At 41.2% G+C, this 20,013-nt stretch overlaps 1 protein-coding gene across 5 annotated transcripts; it reads left to right on the top strand.

Annotated features, from left to right (window-relative positions):
• The first annotated feature begins 14 nt into the window (after positions 1-14).
• CD200 (CD200 molecule) lies at positions 15-19,269 on the top strand. 5 transcript variants are annotated; one of them, XM_046003017.1, is made up of 7 exons: positions 874-894; positions 1,653-1,927; positions 4,370-4,451; positions 7,610-7,930; positions 10,301-10,573; positions 12,752-12,859; positions 17,999-19,269. In XM_046003017.1, the coding sequence occupies exons 2-6, from the start codon at positions 1,889-1,891 to the stop codon at positions 12,856-12,858; spliced, it is 822 nt and encodes a 273-aa protein (XP_045858973.1). In that variant the 5' UTR covers positions 874-894; positions 1,653-1,888; the 3' UTR covers position 12,859; positions 17,999-19,269. The 5 variants fall into 5 exon arrangements, with proteins under 5 accessions (XP_045858975.1, XP_045858978.1, XP_045858976.1 ...); XM_046003019.1 differs by lacking the exon at positions 1,653-1,927 and having other exon boundaries at positions 15-894; XM_046003020.1 differs by lacking the exon at positions 12,752-12,859 and having other exon boundaries at positions 866-894.
• The last annotated feature ends 744 nt before the right edge of the window (positions 19,270-20,013 follow it).

The following is a 20,013-nucleotide window of genomic DNA, read 5'->3' as shown; positions in this document are numbered from 1 at the left end:
AAATTCGGCCTTAAAACATTTTTTTTTAAATTTTCATAGGTGACATCCGGAGAAACTGAGTAACATTTCTCAAAATCTTCATTTCTGACATGCCTGTGTGGAATTGTATAATATTTCTGGACGTGAGAGAATCCATCTTGAAGCTCCATTTTCCTTTCCAACTAATGAGCTCTTGAAATGAGCCAGAAGGGACAATAGTTTTACAAACAGTTAAATTTCAACACAGCAACTGGCATTCAGGTCATATGAAGACAGTAAAGGTAGTAAATACATAGAGAAGGTTTAATTTTCTAGCAGCAATAAAGCCATAGTTATCAGAATGACTCCACTGGTCAGGGACAAATTAGCACCTTTCCCTCTTATTTTCTTTATCTGCATCTTCCTTCTTTTTCATAAAACCGCTTGCCTTTCCTCCCAGAGCACAGCACTTTTCTGGTTTCCCGCAACCCGTGCTCTCTGAACTGTAACTCCAAGACCCCCCAAGAAAAGCCTTTGTTCTTTTTCGGTTTCACCACCTCCAGTTTTTTCACACCTGCTTGAGAATGCGGGTTGCCAGTCCTGAGTGGTAAAGCCCAACGGATGACTCCTCACCTCCCCCGTTTTCCTTCTGTCCTTGAAATTAAAATGGAAAAAGTGTATCCCCCACCCCACAGAGCTTTCTCACTTTCACCAACGTCCCCTCGAGAACTGGAAACGTTTAAAGGTGGGGAATTTAACTGGAAACCCCTGCTGGCCGGGATCCTGCAGTGCTCTGGGGCGCGCGGCCTCGCACCGGGGCGGGGACTGGCCCGCCTCCCAGAGCCAGAGACGCTCCGCGCGCCGCGGTGAGATCCCCCGGGCTTTCCAGCTGAAGCCGGCAATCGCGCGCGGCCCGGAGCGACGATGGGGAGGCCGGTGAGCGGGGCCGGGCGTGGAACTGGGGCGGAGGGCGGGGGATGTCGCGCCGGTCCCGGGGACGGCGGCGGGCTCAGCGCGTCCGGCTGCGGCTCGCCCGGGGCTGGTTCGGCGCCCGCCTCGGTGCCGGCGCTCTCCCCGCGACGCTTAGCCTTGCGGAGAAGAGGATTTCGCCTCGAGGAGGGTGGTTCCCAGGCTGGTCCTGGAATCCCAGTACTCAGTGCCAGTTGTCCTGGAAGGATGCTGCCAGGCGGGGGCTTCGGCGACGGAGACGCTTCTCTCGATCACGGCGGTCCTCCGAGGGGAACTGGGCCGGGAGGCGCGCGGGGGCGGCCGGCGGGTCCTCTGGGCAGGCTGGCGGCTGGGCTCCCAGACTCCGGCTGGAATGCAGGAAAGCACACCCTGCTGTACTCTGTCCCAAGAACGGGACTGCTGCTTTGGCTCCGTGTTGGCACACAAAGCTGGGGTGGGCGCTGCAGAATTCAGGGCTCGCTCTGCCGGAGAGCTCGCTCCCTCCTGGATGCCCGGGCCTCTTTCTCCATCCTTCGGTCCTTTGCCTTGTGAGCCAGAAAGGGCCAGATAAATCAGGGTTAACCCCAGAGGATCCAAGAGAGACAGACATTTTGTTTGACCTGAATGAGCGGATTTTTATTTACATTGGGATAATTGAAAAGAATAGTAACAATACAAAATTAAAATCCAAATACAAGTAATACCTCAAGGTATTTTTTTTTTCTTTTCCGTATATGGTTTATTAGCAAGACCGCATGGCCAGTCATTTCAGTATGTTTCTTAACAAAGGAGAATGGTGGCCTGGGAGCGCGTGTTTACTCCGCGCACTGGATACCGCTAATCTTCACAACCATCCTTCAGAGGAGGAATTGTTATGTGATTTTGCAAATAAGGAAACAAACAGAGAGGTTAATTTTCACAAGTCCATGCAACTACACGTGATGGGAGCAGATCTACACCTAGAAACTCAGGGGAAAGAGGCATGGATAGGAGCAGTTGGCTGCCAGAGGGAAGCTGTCAGGTAAGACAGGTCTCTGGGAATCCTGGCCCTCTTGGCAAGGGGTAGAAGTGGATTTTTGTTTTGCACTCCCTGTCTGTGATTTGATTAGTGGATTTTTTTTTTTTTTAAGTTACCGAACATGTTTTGGGATTTACTCTACCTTAGGCACTGTATTAGTCGTTTACATGCTTAATTCTCATAGTAACCCAATGTAATGACAACGATTTTTAGTGCTTACTCCTATCGGTCACTATTCTGGGAGCATTGCATGTGTTAACTTGCTTAGTCCTTTTAACAGAAGGGTTGGTGCTGTTATTTTTGACTGCATTTTGGGGAGGTAAAGTCATTTGTCCTGGCTCACACATCTGGTATTTGTGTTAACCCCAACTCGTCAGTCAACTAGAATAATTATGTATATATTTAATAGCAAGGCTTTCCTTCTAATTCCCTTGCCTCAATTATTGTTTTTTCCTTCTTTAACATTCTTGGCTCCAGTCTCACACACTGTGGTGTGTATCTACTTTATGTCTTATCCTAAAACACAGATTTTCACTCTGAGAACCAATCCATTCTGTATTCCTCATCCTCCTTGCTAGAATTTGGGTTTCCATGCGTGGAAGAGGCATATGGTTAAAAAAAAAATGGTGTGGAAGTAGAATGCCAAAGAAGACTTAAGTTTTGGAAGCGAAGGTGTTGAGACAGCAAGAGCCTAAGCATTTGAGTTTTAAAAGCGTAAACATTGGAAAACCAAGGACATACGTTTTTCCAGATGGGAAGAATGCAGGGGATGGAAGAACCAGCATTCCTGACTCTAGGGTTCGTATTTTCTAGACTGGGAGAGCAAAGAGGGTCTGACACAAGCCTGTGTTCTGAAAGGGCAGGCTTGTACCTGATCCCTGTGAGTGGGGAGGGAGTTCAGGAGCATGGTAACTACAACGTATAGGGAGGTGCTGAAATCTAAGAACAGAGAACACCTGTGCCTTGCTTATCTGGGGGAAACTGTGGAAAGAGACCAGTCTCCTCATCACAACAAGGCAAGAGTAAAACAGAGATGGACAGATCCATGGAAGTCCAGGCAGACAGCCTGTAGAATTTCCCTTTGCCCCATACAGGGAGAACCCAGGGGCATGGAATCTGGAGAATGAAAGAGAATGAGAGAAGGCCCTTTCTAAGCACAAGGTTTAATTGCGCAAATATTGATGACCATGATGACTGGAGGGCAACCCATCCATCTTAGAGAATGCTACAGTGGATAGATTGTGACCAAGGACTAGTAACCCTGTCTCATGACTTGGCATTGTGTGAGCCTCCAAGAATGGAGATGCAATGCCAAAGATTGGGATAGTTGTGAAGGGCGGGGGTGGCAGGGGCATGAATTGACAGAGCTGATGTGATATTGACTGCAAGGAAGTCTCTACCTCTAGTTGGAACAGCAACATGAAATAACAACGAAATTCAGGTAAAGATAAATACAGAGAAACCTACATTTCTTATACATCTCTAGTATAGAAGAATGTGGGGGGAAATGACATTTCTCGCCTGTACCCTTATGAACACACACATGTAGATCAAGTAAATGGATCCATGGGGCTACTGTAGAGAGAAGTTCATCTGTCTATATCCCACCCTCTCATTTTATAATAAAATGATACCCAGAATAACATTCAATTAAATACCATCATGTAAAAATGCCAAGGATTTCTGCCTGGACCGATGAAAACAAAACAATGCAGGAAAAAAAAAACCAAGGACACTACTTTTTTGTTGTTTTTGAAGATTTATTTATTTGTTTGAGAGAGAGCACACGCCCACAAATGGGAGAGAGAGAGAGAGCATCTCAAGCAGATTCTGCCCTGAATGCAGAGCTCGTGGTGGGGTTTGATCCAGGGACCCTGAGATTACGAGCTGAGCCCAAACCAAGAGCCGGGCACTTATCCGATTGTGCCCCTCAGGTGCCTCTGGACATTACTATTTTTTAAAAGATACGGTTCATCTAAAATTTGTAGTATTTTCAGGGAAATCTTCTTCAGCAAAGTTCAGGGCAGTCATATCTCTCTGAAAAGTGGTTCCAACCCCTGAGTTACCGTCTTTGATATTAACAGATTATTTGGGAAGTGGATGCTGTCCAACGTTTGTCGTCTCTGTGTTTTTTGTGTGTATTTCCGGCAGTCTGTTTTCCCCGCCCATCCTACGTCTTTGAGACCTTGCTCTTGACCATGGTGGTTTTGAGAGCAAGGTCTCAAAGTGCTAGGGATTGCCATAATGCAGGAGCCATGCTGCTGCTGAGCACACTCTTTTATTTCTTCCATCTGTGGTCTCTGGTTCTGTATCCACAAAACCAATGTTATCTGGTGGTTAAAATTTTAGCTGCAGCGTTCCCTGAGGTGGTCATGGGATTGAAGCTTCCTTAGCTTTTTGTCCACATGCAAATGCCCATGTCTTTGCTTTGCTTTCTGTCTTCAGGTGTTCAGGAGGTCCTTCTGTCGTCTGTCTGCCTACAGATTGATTTGGTTCTTTGCAGCAGTGATGCCATGCAGGGCGCAAGGTAAAAAGATACCCAGTTCCCCTGCATGGGGTCCAGGGAGCACAATTTCTGGAGTGGAGACATCTGGCTAGTGTTGTTTGTGCTGTGCTCGTTCATTTGTCTGCATGAATTATTTAAACATGTAATTTGCTTGGAGGAAAGGGAGTGTTTCCGCTTTCCACATCTTTGGTTTCGAAATGGAAAAAGACTTTGAATATTTAGAAACTGTTTCTAAGGATAAAACCAGACGTGAAGAAATTCTTCCTAAATTAAGATGTTTTTCACCTATCAAAACAAATGAGTTCTAAATGTTATTTAAATATAATTTCCTATGTTTATAAAGATATGGAAACACTTGGGGAGTCCGAATGAATATACCCTTTGTAGAAGGGTAATCTGGTAGTAACCTTTAAATTGGGCATACCCCTCTTCTGCAGAAGACTGTGGAAAATCATGCAATGTAGAGGTTACATAGGTTCACAGGCTATATAAATTCTATATAAAACATATGACTGTGCTGTCCAGTTATTCGTTGAGTTTCCTACTTGTGCCAGACCTTTCTTCTCTGTTCCATGGGAAAGCATCCCCTCACTTCGATGCTGACCTTCTATCACCTTCCATGTGCTGTTGCTTTCTAATCAGCCTTCACAGTGGGAGACAGGGCAGGCTTCCCACCATCCATAGCACAGGCTTTACCAATGGACTAGAGGGACTTTAACTGGCATTCCATAGAAGCATCAAAGAATTGTAAACTTTCCATTAAATTATTTCTTCCATAGTCAAATACCAAAATCACCTAAGAGGTTGAAACTCTAACTTGGGTTTCTCTTCTACTCTCTATTCTAAAAGCAGCAGTTTCTTCAAATCTCTTCTCTGCAAAATCTCAACAAACTTTCAGAAAACCCCAACAACAGGTATAGCCTCTAGAAGTTTTCACATCTACCAAGTGTGTACATCCCTAAAACAATACTTCTACAATACTCCTGGGTTCCAATTTGTGTCTGATGCTACACCTACCTTGTCATCCTTACCTTAACAGTTTTGAAGGGCCACTGAGAGGAGAGTGCTTTTTTTTTTTTTTTTTTTTTTGCTAGTTATGCTAGCCAACATGTTCTCTCTGTTATTCATTAAAAAAAACCACCAGATTTTGGTGTTTTTTATTAAGTCTACATGTTGTCTACCATTTCATTAATTTATGCTTTTATCCATATTAATTCACTTGTTTTTCATCTTTTGGGGGCCTGGGATGTTTAGATAAATGTGTGTACTCATTTTTCAATCTCTCTGATTTCCTAGTGAAGTTAGGATTAAATATTTCCTTCTGAAAATGGCTTTACCAATTTCTATGGATTTTAATACATTCTAGTCTCCTTGTTATTTATGGTAATTGATTATTCTTGCTATGATTTCTGGTGTAATTAGAGTTGAAAAAAGTCTGTAAATTTCTTGTTTATTGCATTGTGGTCAGTGTGCAAGGTCATAGGGTAGGAGATTTTTTTTGCATCCTGTTTCAAGTTCAGTTTGGGGGAATGTTTGTAAAGATTGTGTGTTCTCTTTGGGTAAAAGTTTATAAATTACATACTTATATACACATACACATATAATTTTTATATGTAATGATTTATATATAAATATTCATTTCAAAACTTTGCATCCTTATATTTGACTTTTTTGTTTTATCTATATTTTTTAATTTACGGAAATGAAAATTCTGAGCAGACTGGAAAATTCTTCCATTATTTTTGTGGATTTAAAATTTTTCTTTTCAGTTTTATGGCTTTTTATATGTTTCATTTACATTGTTAGGCACAGAAAGGTTTGTTTGTGTGTTTGTTTAAGTATTTATTTTATTTATTTGAGAGAGAGAGAATGTGGGGGAGGGGGAGGAGGGAGAGAGAGAATCTCAAGCAGACTTCCTGCTGAGTTCAGAGCCTGACCTGGAGCTCAATCCCATGACCCTGAGATCATGACATGAACTGAAATCAAAAGTTGATTGCTTAACGACTGAGCCAAGCAGGTGCCCCAACATAAAGCTTCTTTTATCATTTTGGAAAATACATTTTTGTCCCTCACAGTGTTTTTGTCTCCCATTCTTCCTTTTCCCTTCTAGTAAGTCTCAAAGTTCTGATGCCAAAACATTCTAGGTCTTTGAATTTTTCTCAATTTTTTTCCATATCTTTATCCCTCTGTGCCACATTCTGGAAGAATCCCATGACCTGTGTTTCCTACTTAACTAGTTTACCCTTTAGTGATGTCCGTTCTGCTAAGTCAGCCAAATTGTTAAGATTTTGCATTTGTCATTTTCTACAACTCTGATTTCTACTATTTACAATGCTGGCTTCTTTTTACATTTAAGATATCACATGAATTCATGTCAGAGTATTTATTGATTTATTATTCATTTGGCATGAGTTCCTGGGTTTGTAGAGTTTCTTCTTCTCTCATTGTGTCAGCTTTCTCAGGTGTTTGCCTAGTTGTTATTATATGAAAATTTCCTGCTGAATCATCTATCATATCAATATGAGTAGCCAGCATTGGAAGGGGAAGAAGTTACTGTCATGCCTTACATTCTGCATTGCATTAAGTAAAAATGTGGGAATGCGTAGATTGTTATTTGGTTGTCAAAGCCTTCTGGTACTATGTAGCCTTCTGAAACACTGTCTGGTATATTTTTCTACCTTAGGTTCCTATATTCACCACTGCTTCCTGGAGGCAGACCCTGCTGTTGCTGCCCCTTCTTTGTAGGGCGAGCGTGTGGAATGTATAGGGTAGCTACATCTTCTTCACTTAAACGGATCACTCTGCCAATTGTCCATTGGCCCTTCCTTGCTTCTGCACTTCTAGGCATGAACAGTCTTGGTGATGCTTCTATTCTCTCTGGCAAATTTCATCTCCAACCTCATTTTCATACTTTCAGCTTACAGGGATTCATTGAGGCATTTCTGTCACGAGGGTTTGCTTTCTTGTTTTTTTACTCTGTTACTCTTAAAGATTGAGTAAACATATTTTAACTTATATTTTTCTAGCAATATCAGGGATGTAGGTAAATATTTTCTTTGCATTTTCTCTATCTTTTCTATGTTTAACTTTGAACATGCATTTTTTAATCAGAAAAAATGTGTATTTTTATGTATTAAATTTTAAAATATAAATGTTCTTTTATGATTCCATGATAAAAGTGGTGACCCAAAATGAAAAAAGGCCACTGAACACACCTGCTTCCTTAAGATGCTCTCTGCAAAATTCTGAGGAAGTCTTGATTGTGACATGGCAGAAAGTCAAGCCTGTTAGCCCAGAAAACATGGTCACCTTCAGCAAGAACCATGGGGTTGTGGTCCAGCCCGCCTATAAGGACAAGATAAACATCACCGAGCTGGAACTCAAGAACTCAACCATCACGTTCTGGAATACCACCCTGGAGGATGAAGGGTGTTACATGTGCCTCTTCAATACTTTTGGTTCTGGGAAGATCTCAGGAATAGCCTGCCTCACCCTCTCTGGTGAGAATCTCTGAGAATACATTGTCTCTGGCTAAAAATGTTATTTTCAAGAATGTTTGAAACATGGTTGTAGTGCCTAGTTTTTCAGGATGCTAACCTCAGAAAGGTTCATGAGAAGACACTTAGCCTTTCATGTCTGCTATAACTGTGGTTATTATTATTTGGAAAGTTCACGGGGCTACCCTGAATCTCTGGCTGGAGTTATCTTTGCTCTGAGGAATTGTGTTGTCAGCAAGCATAAATCAAGGACCATGGTGGGGATAACGGGTTCTTCATAAGCAGTTACATGATTCAGACCTGGCTTTGCCATTAACAGTCATGTGACCCTGGGAGCGTCCCATCCACTCTCTGAACCGGAGTTTATCTATCTGCACAGTAAGTACACAATCAATCATCTGTAGGGTCATTAAAGCTTTAACAGTTTTGGATCTAAGGACAGAGCCAGATTGGGCCTACCCAGAGCTAGTCATTGCAGTCCCTCTTATTTTGTTCCAACACATTCTCTCGGGTTTGGTAAGGGGACATTCCACAGAGACCCTTCATACCTGATGTCAACTAGGTATTTAACTGGATAACAAGAACTCTTTTAAATCCAAGAGGCTTAGTTTGACATAATTCTTTTCCTTTAAACTGACACATAGTTGAGATAAGAATTGAGAAGTGGGAATAAGGGGTAACTTTGGAGCATGGCACAATTGGAGGTAGTTTTAGAAGGGAAAAGAGCAGTTCAGACAGGACAGGGCTATCAGGAATGTTAAAGTGAGAGTCTGAGCACACCAAGAGTATCGGACACAGAGTAAGAGGAGGATAAGTAAACGAATGCAGGGAGGTATGGCAAACAGCAAAAAAAAGTTTCTTTCACTTGTTTATTTCGCCTATAATGAATACTCTCTGCATGATCTTATGCCAGGTTTTCTTCTTGACTCTATTTCTTTTGTTTTCTTTCTCTCTTTGTCCCTTTGTCTCCCTTTTTTCCTCTTTCCCCTCCCTCCAATCTTCCCTCCTTTTCTCTTCTTTTTTTCCTCCTCACTTCTTTCCTCCTTCCCTCTCTCCCTGCATCCCTTCCTCCCTCCCTCCTCACTTTTCTTCTTTTCCTTCTTTTGTCATTTTTTCTCATTTCTGTTACTTTTTCTTTTCTTCTCTCTTCTTTTTTCAGTCATCTCTTTTCTATCCTCCTTTACTCATAAACTTTTATATATATATATATATATTTTTTTTTTTTACCTGAAAACCATACTCCCCTGTTCTTGTTCACACCGATCCTTTCCAGCCACACCTTATAGCTTCCATCTAGAGCACACCTTATAGCTTCCATCTAGAGCTTCCTTTGATGCACCAGAGAACCCTGCCACCCAGTTTCACCATGTCTCACCACGTCAACCACACTCCTCTTCCTTCAATTTTATCTGTCTTCCCCTACTGCCCATTGGCTTTAGTAATCTGAGTATTCTTTGGAAGAAGCCACAGTCCTCTGGCCCCATTTCCTCCAGCCCACTGCCACCCACCCACCTCTTGAACCTCTAAACACAGACCAGGCTTTCCTTTAGCTACTGGCCTTTAATTATCTTGTAGGCTCCAGAGCAACCACAGGAAAGCCAGCCTGTTTGCTCAGCTGAGATAAACTGTGTATTGAGAGTACACAGTGAGAATAAGTTCATGGGTCAAGGGACTTTTGAAAAGCTGGACTAACATAATATGCTTTTCTTGTAAGCTAGTCATTTTCTCAAAGCCATCAAGTGATCTCCAAGGTCCTTTCAACTGTCATTCTGCGATCTTCTTGTTATCAGCAGTGAATTTCTAATTTACATTTTCTGTAGATACCCCAAGCAGGGACTTTCCAAGTCTCCTCCACGCATATCATTCCCTGCTCCAGCTCCAAGCAGAGAAAAGCCATCTCTAAGCAGCAGCCCCTCTGTGGGCTCTCAGGTCTGAAGCCACCCTGGGACTTCTGAGAGGTCAGCCTCCCTCTTTGGCAGTGCTGACAGGTGACCTCTGTCAGACTATGAGAGGGACACCCAGAAGAAGCCAGAGATGCTGCATTGCCTCTGAAAAGGAGAACAGAATAATTAGGTCTGGACTATGTGGAAAAGAGGATCCCCTCTACCCGTTCAGCTAATTCCCCTACAGACAAACCACAGAGAGGATTTTTCTTGCTCCAGGTTTGTCCTAGGCCAGTTTCTATCCTGCCGGCCGGAGGATTAGACACAGAACGAACTGAAGAGCCCCAGTTTGGGTCAGGTGCGCCACCTCACCTCTTGAGCCCCCAGTGTCTTTCTGTAAAGATCTTCCTCCATCCTCTGAAGAGAGTGTGGTGCTTAACTGATGGCAGACCATCTTTCTTTCTTTCTTTTTTTTTTTTTTTTGTCCCAGTACAGCCCACAGTGTCCCTTCACTATAAATTCTTCGAAGACCACCTGAATATCACTTGCTCTGCCAATGCCCGCCCAGCCCCTGTGATCTCCTGGAAGGTGTCTGGGTCAGGGATTGACAACAGTACTGAGGTTCTCTCCCACCCCAATGGGACCACATCTGTCACGAGCGTCCTCCAGGTCAAAGACCCCAAGAGTCAGGTGGGGAAGGAGGTGGTCTGCCAGGTGCTTCACCTGGGGAATGTGACCAGCGTCACGCAAACTGTGGATAAAGGTAAGAGAAGGCTGTGGGTGGATCTGTGTCCACACAACTGGCGGGTGGTGAATGAATGTTCTACAGGGCCTCTTGGCCGCTTAGCCAAGGAGTTCCTAAGGGAGAGAATGGAGTGAGTGCGGAAAGAAAAAGAGTTGAGAAAACGAGTAAAGCCAGTTTTCTTCCGTAACTGTGGTATATTGCCCACATACCACATGCATTTGCTGAGATCCATCTGTGCATTTTTTTTTCTTCCCCCATGCCTCTAACATCTGTTGGGTGCCAGGCTTTGGGACTGTTGAAACATGACAGTAAGCAGGACTTGGTCTCTTTGCTCAGAAAGTTTCAATTCTACTGGGAATATCCAGTGGGCAATTATAAAACTGTGTGAAATGCTTCAGTAAGTAAGCTACGGTGCACTCCGGTTCGCCCTGGGAGGATTGAGAGTGGGGAGACGAGGATCAGCTCAGTCTAGAGGGATCAGGAAGATTTCCTGGAAGAGGGGACATCTAGGAGGAAGGCTCTGCATCATTTACACTGTGGAAGAGGGACCACAGATCTTTTACAAAAGGGGTCGATCCGAGAATGTTTTCCTCACCCCTTTGAAACAAACTGCCTTCTGAGCAAAACCCTGTTTGCTTTCTTGTGTTTCTCTCTAAGCTTCTCGCTCGGGACCTCATGGATACAAGAAGGGAGGCTTGTGGGTGGGAGAATAAAGGGAATGGCAGTTTTAGGCACTTTGGGAATAGCCACAATTTTCTTTCTCTATGTGGCTTTGAAGCACCAGTCATAAGCTTCCTACAAAGGTACTGATGCTTTTTTCTTCAGGGAGAATTTTTTTTTTTTTTTGAAGATTTTATTTATTCATTTGAGACAGAGAGATACAGACAGAAAGCATGAGCAGGTGGAGAGGGAGAAGGAAAGGGAGAAGCAGACTCCCGCTGAGCAGGGAGCCTGATGTGGGGCTCGATCCCTGGATGCTGGGATCATGACCTGAGCCGAAGTCAGATGCTTAATCATCTGAGTCACTCAGGCGCCCCTTTCAGGGAGCATTTTAAGCACTAAAGCTTGGAAAAACTTGCCCCTGTATGCCTTATGGATGTGGTGGCCTCTAGGGAACATTTTCTGTAGTCATTTTGGGGGTCCTTGAAAAAAACAGACTAATCAAAATGTCAACATTTAAGTAAATTTGGGCAAAAGATTTGTGGTGTTAGATCTGAACATTTGTGAAGAGATCTTCATTTTCAGCCAAGACAGAGGGTAAATTTCCCTGAAGAGAAAGAACCTGAAATGGAGCATGTCTTGTCCAAGAATGCCAAAATCGACTTACGTCATTTATAATGTTTATACGTTATGTATATAACATATAACATATGTATATTATATGTATATAATGTTAATGTTAATGTCATTTGTGTAACATTTCTTTACTCCACAAACATTTACTGAAAGTCATCCATGCTTCAAGCATTTATCAAGCATTGTGGCTATGGAAGTTAGATGCATCTCTGTCTGAACAGGTTCGGTTGAATTAGGATGTGACAAATCCCCTAGAGAAGGATGGGGAAGACGCTGGGAACTATGGAATCAGGAAGCTCTTCCCCTGCTGTAGTATTGTGGAGTGACATTGAGGAGCCTTTGGAAAGAGAATTAATAACAAAGACATAGATGAGAAGAAATACAATAAAAACATTGAGATGAGTTACTCTTGGGGTTGGGATCATGAAATTCATGATTTTTTTTTCCTTTATATTTCTCTGTATTTCTGCAGCTTCTTCAGTAAATACATTATTTTAGTGGGCTGTGACCTCTGGCCAAGCTTTGGTTCTCCTCCTTACTAGGCTGATTTGGGGCTTATTTAGCTTCTCTGAGTCGCAGTTTTTGTTCTGTTGTTTTTATATGTGAGATGATGACAATAATACCTAACTCTTGGGTTGTTTTGAGGATTAAATGAAAAAATACATTCAAAGCTCTTAGGGGAGAGTAATCACAGAAAGCATGTGGTTAGATTATTATTAACTCAATGTTATTGAAATAATATGAAGCCATGAATGGAGACCTCAATAGGCATATTTTTGAGGATAATTTTCATTGAACGCTCCACTCTAGGAAAAACTTCATGATTGCTTGACCACTTTTTGCCTCAACAGTTTCTGCTTATGACTTTGTTTCTCCTTTCCCCCCCTTCACCATCTATAGGCTTTTGGTTTTCAGTTCCGCTCTTGTTAAGCATTGTTTCCTTGGTAATTCTCCTGGTTTTAATCTCTATCTTATTATACTGGAAACGCCATCGGAACCAAGACTGAGGTAAGTTATCACAGGAAGTACAAAGAAGGAAACAAATGATTTTTTAATAGCACTGTGGGGGGCACAGGAAGATGTAAATAAAGGTTGGCAACCATGTGTTCTGCTTGTTGTTGCTGGTGTTTTAGAAGAATTTGGGGTTTATTTTCATGCAGTTGGACATTAAACTGGATGTTTCTGCTTCCTTTTGCTAAGATCATTTAATGGCTAATTATTTATAAGTTAAGAGTAAGGGTTGTTGAGAGCAAATGTGGAAAATATTTGTCTGATCACTGTAGAGTCAGCTGATAGCAACACCAGAGGAAAAAAGTCTCAGTACCCATGCTGTATTCTTCTGCCAGTTAATGGGAAGGACAATCTCTTCTTTTACAGTGCTCCCCGGGCCAGCTACTTCTTGTAAGAGACTCTGAAATTTTCCAGTATACTCACTAATTAAGTAGTATTTTCTCTGTTATACTCTTACTATGTGTCAAACAGTAGAGGCAGCATACAGGTGACCTAGACTTATAACTCGGTCATGTCATTCTATCCTTATAGACTATAAATTTTTCTCTGTCCCTACAACATCCTCACAAGGTCTTATGTATATTAAGTGCTCAATAAGCTTTCATTAAGAAAGTGAATGAATCGTTGGATGGTTGGATGGATGGACAGATGGACAGATGGGCGGATGGATGGATTGATAGATAGATTTTCAAAGTGAGGTTTTCAATTCTCTTTTTCTTATTTTAACTTCAATACCTCATAAAAGCTGAGTCTAAAACCTTGGGAGATATTATAAAATTAGATGCTATAAAACAAGAGGAGTCAGCTAGAGAGAGAGAATTATTTTTTTGTTTGTTTTCTGGAGGCAGTGCATAAGTTATTAAAGTTAATGCAAAGCTTCAGTTTATGTGTGTGTGATGGGGATTTCCAAGTGCTGAAAGGCTGATAGGGTAGTTTATTCCATCTCAGATGACTGAAAGATAGGGAAGAAAAAAACTGTTGGGTTTTTTTTTTTTTTAAGTTTTTGGTCTGAGAAACTTTTTTTTAAAAGATTGTATTTATTTATTTGACAGCAAGAGAGAAACAGTGAGAGCAAGAACACGAGGAGGGGGAGTGGGAGAGGAAAAGCAGGTTTCCTGCCGAGGAGGGAGCCCGATGTGGGGCTCCATCCCAGGACCCCGGGATCACAACCTGAGTGGAAGGCAGACGCTTAACGACAGAGCCATCCAGGCGCCTTCAACTGTTGTTTTTTTTAAAGTTAAATCATAAGCTATCTTTCATGTTGTAGGTTTTTCAAACACTTAATTTTGCCTTATGTAAACTACCAGATTAATTCTTGTGATTTTATAAGAAAAGCAACAAATCTTCAGTGTCAATGACCCTTTGCAAAAGTAGATAAAAGAATTTGTTCTGTGGGAAAAGGAGATTACAGATCAGATAATTTTATGCATATAAACATAGGCCCATAGAATTCATTAGTGCCCTGCAGAATGTCAAAGGCAGAAGGCTCTTTGATTTTACTTTACCCCAAAACTTCATTTTTCCCATTAGGACTTGAGCCAGAGAGGGAAATTGACTTCCTTCCCTAAGATCACACAGCTGGTTAACAACCGGCTTAGGACTAGAACCCTGGTTTTGGTCAGCTGACCTCTGCCAGAATGTTCTTCCAGCTGTGATGTCCTGGAGTCCTGACTTGAAAGGCACTATTGGGTTGCATGTATTTTAGCCCTTGTTTGCTGTTACTGCTATATTCTTTTGGAAAGTGTGAGGAAAGAAGTATGTAGTATTCAAATTCATCTTAAAAAGTCCCTATTGGATAAGAATCTTATAAAAAAATCATTTAAGCCCAAGGTAAATTCCACTAGAATGGGGCGCTTGCAAAATAACTGTCCTTTGCTCATTAAGTAGGTCTTGGGTTTTCTGGAAAACATTATTGTTCAATGTTTATTTCCAGTTCCTGAAGCAGAGGGAGTCAACTTATCTTTGTTTCTGAACTTTTTCTCATTTATGAAAATAAACACCTGAACATCTGTAGAATCTTGCAAGCACTGGGATTGCCGTTTATGGATGATGCCTTCATAACATATGACCAAATCAGTTAATTACATTGAATGTTCTGTGTCATATTTTGGGTGACTGAATTTTTTTGCTGGTTTCAAATATTTTAACAGCCAGAACATTTGGTCCCATTTACTTAAATAGCTAGTAAAACTAAGTGTCGTTTATGCTGGGGACTTAAACACTCAAGACCAAAACTGAAGTTATACAAAAAGTTGGGAGAAAGAGAAGAAAACCATAGAAGATGTTGACACTTTAAATTTCTTTAAAAAATTCTGATGATCAGGGCACCTGGGTGGCTCAGTGGGTTAAAGCCTCTGCCTTCAGCTCAGGTTGTGATCCCGGGGTCCCGAGATCGAGCCCCCATTGGGCTCTCTGCTCAGCGGGAAGCCTGCTTCCCTTCCTCTCTCTGCCTGCCTCTCTGCCTACCTGTGATCTCTGTCTGTCAAATAAATCAATAAAATCTTTTTTTTTAAATATTTATTTATTTATTTATTTATTTTGACAGAGAGAGAGAGATCACAAGTAGGCAGAGAGGCAGGAAGAGAGAGGGGAAGGAAGCAGGTTCCCTGCTGAACAGAGATCCCGACGCGGGGCTGGATCCCAGGACCCTGAGATCATGACCTGAGCCGAAGGCAGCGGCTTAACCACTGAGCCACCCAGGCGCCCCTCAATAAAATCTTAAAAAAAAATCCTGACTATCAATTTGTGACAAAAGTGAATGGACCTACTACATTTGCTTCTCTTTCCTTACCCTTACTTTGGGTTTTCTTTTTTTTTCTTCTCTTTTTCTTTCCATCCTCCTGAACACCTAATACTTTTGAATGGGCAGGGAAACATGATCAGTCAAAGATGACACTCAGTTCCTGAACCCAGTGACTGGAACAATGGTGATGTGTTTAAAGATAAGGAAGTGAAGAGGGGGAACTGAATGCGTGTGAGCATGTATGTGCTTGTGTTCAAAGTTCATGGAGAGAAAGAGGAGAGGAGGGATGAATTGACTCTTGAACTCACTGAATGTGAGTAGAAAAGAATCCTCTCTAGGAAGCCGCTCAGTGGTAAGATGAATCTAGTTAAGTAAGGTTCGACTCTGTTAAATAAATAAGGACGACAACAACAAAGTCTATATTAGCTCAAAATCACGTATTCTTTGCACACTAAAGCATGAGCAAATGCATAGTTTTGGAATAGAGGCATGATCTCTAATGATGAGGTTATTTTTGTAGAAAAAGTAGACTCTCTTTTTCTTGAAATCCTCTTTAATGCCAAAAAGAATGGTGGTGTTCTTTTCACCAGTAAAGGTGCACTCTGGAGGAAGGTATGATGACTTAGAGGCAATTTCTCTTTGTAGCATTCCAGATGCGATCACTGCAGTTACTTCCCATGACACTACAACAGAAAGAGAATCGGTTGATATGTTTTCAAAGAACATCCTCTTTTCTTTCTCTTTTGTGAATCCAGTACTTTATTACTAAAATAGAAAGTGAAAAAATAAAATAAAATTTCCTAGGGAAATTTTCTCCCATTCTGTAATAGTTCTTGCTACTAAAGCTGTGTTGATGTCATAAATTTGCCCCTTCCACATATACTACAAGGAAAGTAAATTTGGGCTTGAGAATAACCTTTTATTTCTCATTAGTCAACCCAGCAATGATTACATGCTTCCCAGAAACTAACCTCACTTTGGAGCAGATCTTAATAGACAGATAATCATCTCAGTTTCTGAAATTTTGTCTTGAGTACTAGTTTTCTTTTGTTTGTTTGAGCCAAGGCAGAATTGGCAAACAATAGAAAATTTAGACATTCTTATGAAGTCCGTATGCCAAATTTCACTTTTCCTTCAGGTACTATATCAAATAACAGAAATGCCCAGTGAACAATATAATGACATTGGTGACCAGTTAGGACAATACAAAGAGTATTTGCTTCTAAAATAATAAGAATCTTTACATTGCATAAAAATTGTACTTATGTCTGTCTCCCTGAGGCAGGCTGCATGAATGGTAACCAACACCTGCCCCAGTTTCCTCATAGCTCCAAGCAGAAGAAATGAGGTGTTTTATATGAGAAAAATGTGAGGCAACCTTTATTGAACTGCTTAGGTCAAAACTGCTGGGAGAAATCTTGCATTCCAACATATTTTTCTACAAGAGTTTACCCTTGAAAAGGAGTGGAAGCATCCATCATATCAAAATGTCATGACCAGTTGACAGTTACTCGCTAGCAGAACCTTGAGTCTGGACATTCTTGCCTGAGCTGTTCTGTTTTTTTGTTTTTGTTTTTCCCACAGACAGCAGATACTGGAATTTTTGGCAGGTTTTAAATACTCCAGTTTCTGGTAAAGAAAACTGCACTTATTTACTTAAGATTACACAGAGAATGAGAGGTAGCACCAAGATAAAATCCCAGATCTTTGCATGCCTTGTGGAGAGGTCCACATCTTTTCAGTCCAGGTGCTGGAAACCCGGTTGCCCGGGAAAGGCCCTCCAGGGGTCTACTTTGTAACCATTCCCAGTCCAATGTCCTGTGAGTTAGTATCCACAGAGAACAAAGCTCAAGGTCTTATAAATAAAATACATGTAGATTATTTGGAATTCTTTGACTTTTTTTTTTTTTTTTTTACTTGTAGTCCTAATAGTCCTAAGTGATTCTGCAAAACATTATTTCCTAGAATTACTTATGTCCCTCGGAAAGAGGGACTCCCCTCTTTCTCCCCACATCACATTGGGTCAGAAACGTCCTTATCTTTGCCAATGATATATGCACAGGTGTATTCTATTCTTTTTTTTTTTAAAAGATTTTATTTATTTATTTGTCAGAGAGAGAGAGAGCGAGAGTGAGCACAGGCAGACAGAGTGGCAGGCAGAGACAGAGAGAGAAGCAGGCTCCCCGCCGAGTACGGAGCCCGATGTGGGACTCCATCCCAGGACGCTGGGACCATGACCTGAGCTGAAGGCAGCCGCTTAACCAACTGAGCCACCCAGGCGTTCCTGGTGTATTCTATTCTTATTGATCTTTCATTTATGTATCTTCTTCAAATATGTTAGGATAGACATTACATATGTTTGAAGTTAATATCTTGATCTTTCTTTTATCCAGAGCCATAGAGGAATCACCCAGAACCCTGAAAAGTTACGCCCTGGTCTACTTGAATCTGACTCAGGAGGAAGGCAGGAGGAAAAGGATCGTTCTCTGAGGGACAGAAAGGGCAGAAGAGGTAGAGAAATTCTTTCAAGATTTTCTACTGCCATCTAAGCTACCCAGTGGTTGTGGGAGTTCTAAAAAGAAGTCGTTTTACCTCTCAAGTCTGTTGTAGGACTTGATTTTGTGAAGCAATGAAGTATTGTGCTGTTGAATGAAGACTGGACTTTGAATCAGTAGCCACAACTCAGAGGCTGACTCTGGCTCCAGCCGAGGGCAACCCTCTGTTCATCACTGTATCTCAATGAGCATCCACACCTGCATCCAGAAAATTAGGAAGTTGGACCAGATAGTTTGCCATTCTGCTCTAAATACTGATGTAATTCCAGGGAAAAAACGGAATCAAGAAATGAAAAAGAGAAAGGAGAACATGGGAAGGTATTAAGGACCAAAGAACTTTTCTGAGACGACCTTTCACCTTTCTGTTGCTGTTCGATCTCTTCCATATTGTTCTTAGGTCCACAAGTGTGTTTCCTCCTCATGTGGTGGTGGTAGTCCTCTACCTGCTCACTGCTCTGTTAGTAAGTGATCTTTCTAGAACCCTTGGTTTCACTGCTGTCCTTCATGTCCTTCTGTGACTGACGTTTAGCACAATGAATATGAGACTGAATTCATTGCAAAATAATATTGGCAACCTTAACTTTGCTTATCTACTTGTATAGAAGAATAAGTATTGTTAGCCCAGCAGCTCACATTAAAAAAAAAAATTTCCTGTCCCATTTGACTTATAACAGGATCCAGTTGTATGCCAGTCATTGTGAATTCAAAAGGAAATATATGATAAAATAAAAACAGGCATTTAGGAAGTTTCAAATTCAATTCAAAGTCAATTCAAATGCTTCTCTCTCCTGGCTTCTTTTCCCATGAGTTAACTTCTCACAACAGTAGAGAAGGTGTGTATGGGTTTACAAATCCCTTTGTTCTAAATATATTGTTCTAACTAGTGGAACATTTTTGAACTCTTAAAATTCACAAGACCGAATTAGTGACATTTGCAGTGTCCTTTGCTTTCTTGTCTCTACTCAGTGACCTAAGAACTAAAGTATATGTTGTTTTCACTGTTGAATTGGGTATTTGTATATTTAGTAAGCTTTTCATATGTTATTTAATTCTGTATTATTTCTTATATTTGTATTAAGATACTGGATGATTAAATGTGTCAAATCTAAGTATTTTGTTCATGACACTCTTTTGGAAAATGTGGACATTAATGATAATCTTTAGATTTCCTTCTGTGTGTGAAACCCTCCCCTCCCCTCTCTCACCCACTAGAAGATGCCAGTAACGTTTCTGATTCATCACAAAGTCACAAATCAGATAGATCACAAATCCTCATCTAGCCAGTAGAAGCTCCATCAAGTTGATAACTGTGTCCTTTGGATGCGACCTTGTCAATTTGAGGGCACTTCCTCGTATATGCTCTTTTGGTTTTGTTGTTCAATATCAACTTTGCAAACTGATTAGCTTGCTACGGTTCTGAATTTAATCGGAGCTACCACTCTGCCCTCTATCTCAACTGTCAGATCGGGCAGGATAACTAAAGTAGCAATTTTCAAAAATTTACAATGTGCTTAAAAACATTATTGAGCATCCTCAAGAGCTTTCTTGTAAAGAGAAGTGTTTGCTGATATTTACTACATTTGAAATTCATGCTTATAAATTTTAAAATTTATAAGAGAATCACTTAGGACTATTAGGACTACAAGTAATAAAAAAAAATAAAAAAATAAAAAATCAAAGAATTCCAAATAATCTACATGTATTTTATTTATAAGATCTTTGAGCTTTGTTCAAGCAAAAATATACATGCATTCTATTAGCCATCAGAATGACATCAACATTACACATCTCATAGTTTCTGGGAAGTTCCACACCACGACTATGGGAGAATGAGCGTGAAAAAGGCAAGTGAT

Source organism: Meles meles, chromosome 4 (assembly GCF_922984935.1).
Source record: "Meles meles chromosome 4, mMelMel3.1 paternal haplotype, whole genome shotgun sequence".
NCBI classification, from domain to species: domain Eukaryota; kingdom Metazoa; phylum Chordata; class Mammalia; order Carnivora; family Mustelidae; genus Meles; species Meles meles.
This window is presented reverse-complemented; position numbering and strand designations above follow the sequence as displayed.

Excerpts from the sequence above, each read along its gene's own strand:
- CD200 (XM_046003017.1), top strand. The coding sequence starts at position 1,889 with ATGGATAGGAGCAGTTGGCTGCCAGAGGGAAGCTGTCAG. Across the intron at positions 1,928-4,369 it reads TGCCAGAGGGAAGCTGTCAG|GTGTTCAGGAGGTCCTTCTG; the intron begins GTAAGACAGGTC and ends TTCTGTCTTCAG. Across the intron at positions 4,452-7,609 it reads GATGCCATGCAGGGCGCAAG|TGGTGACCCAAAATGAAAAA; the intron begins GTAAAAAGATAC and ends CCATGATAAAAG.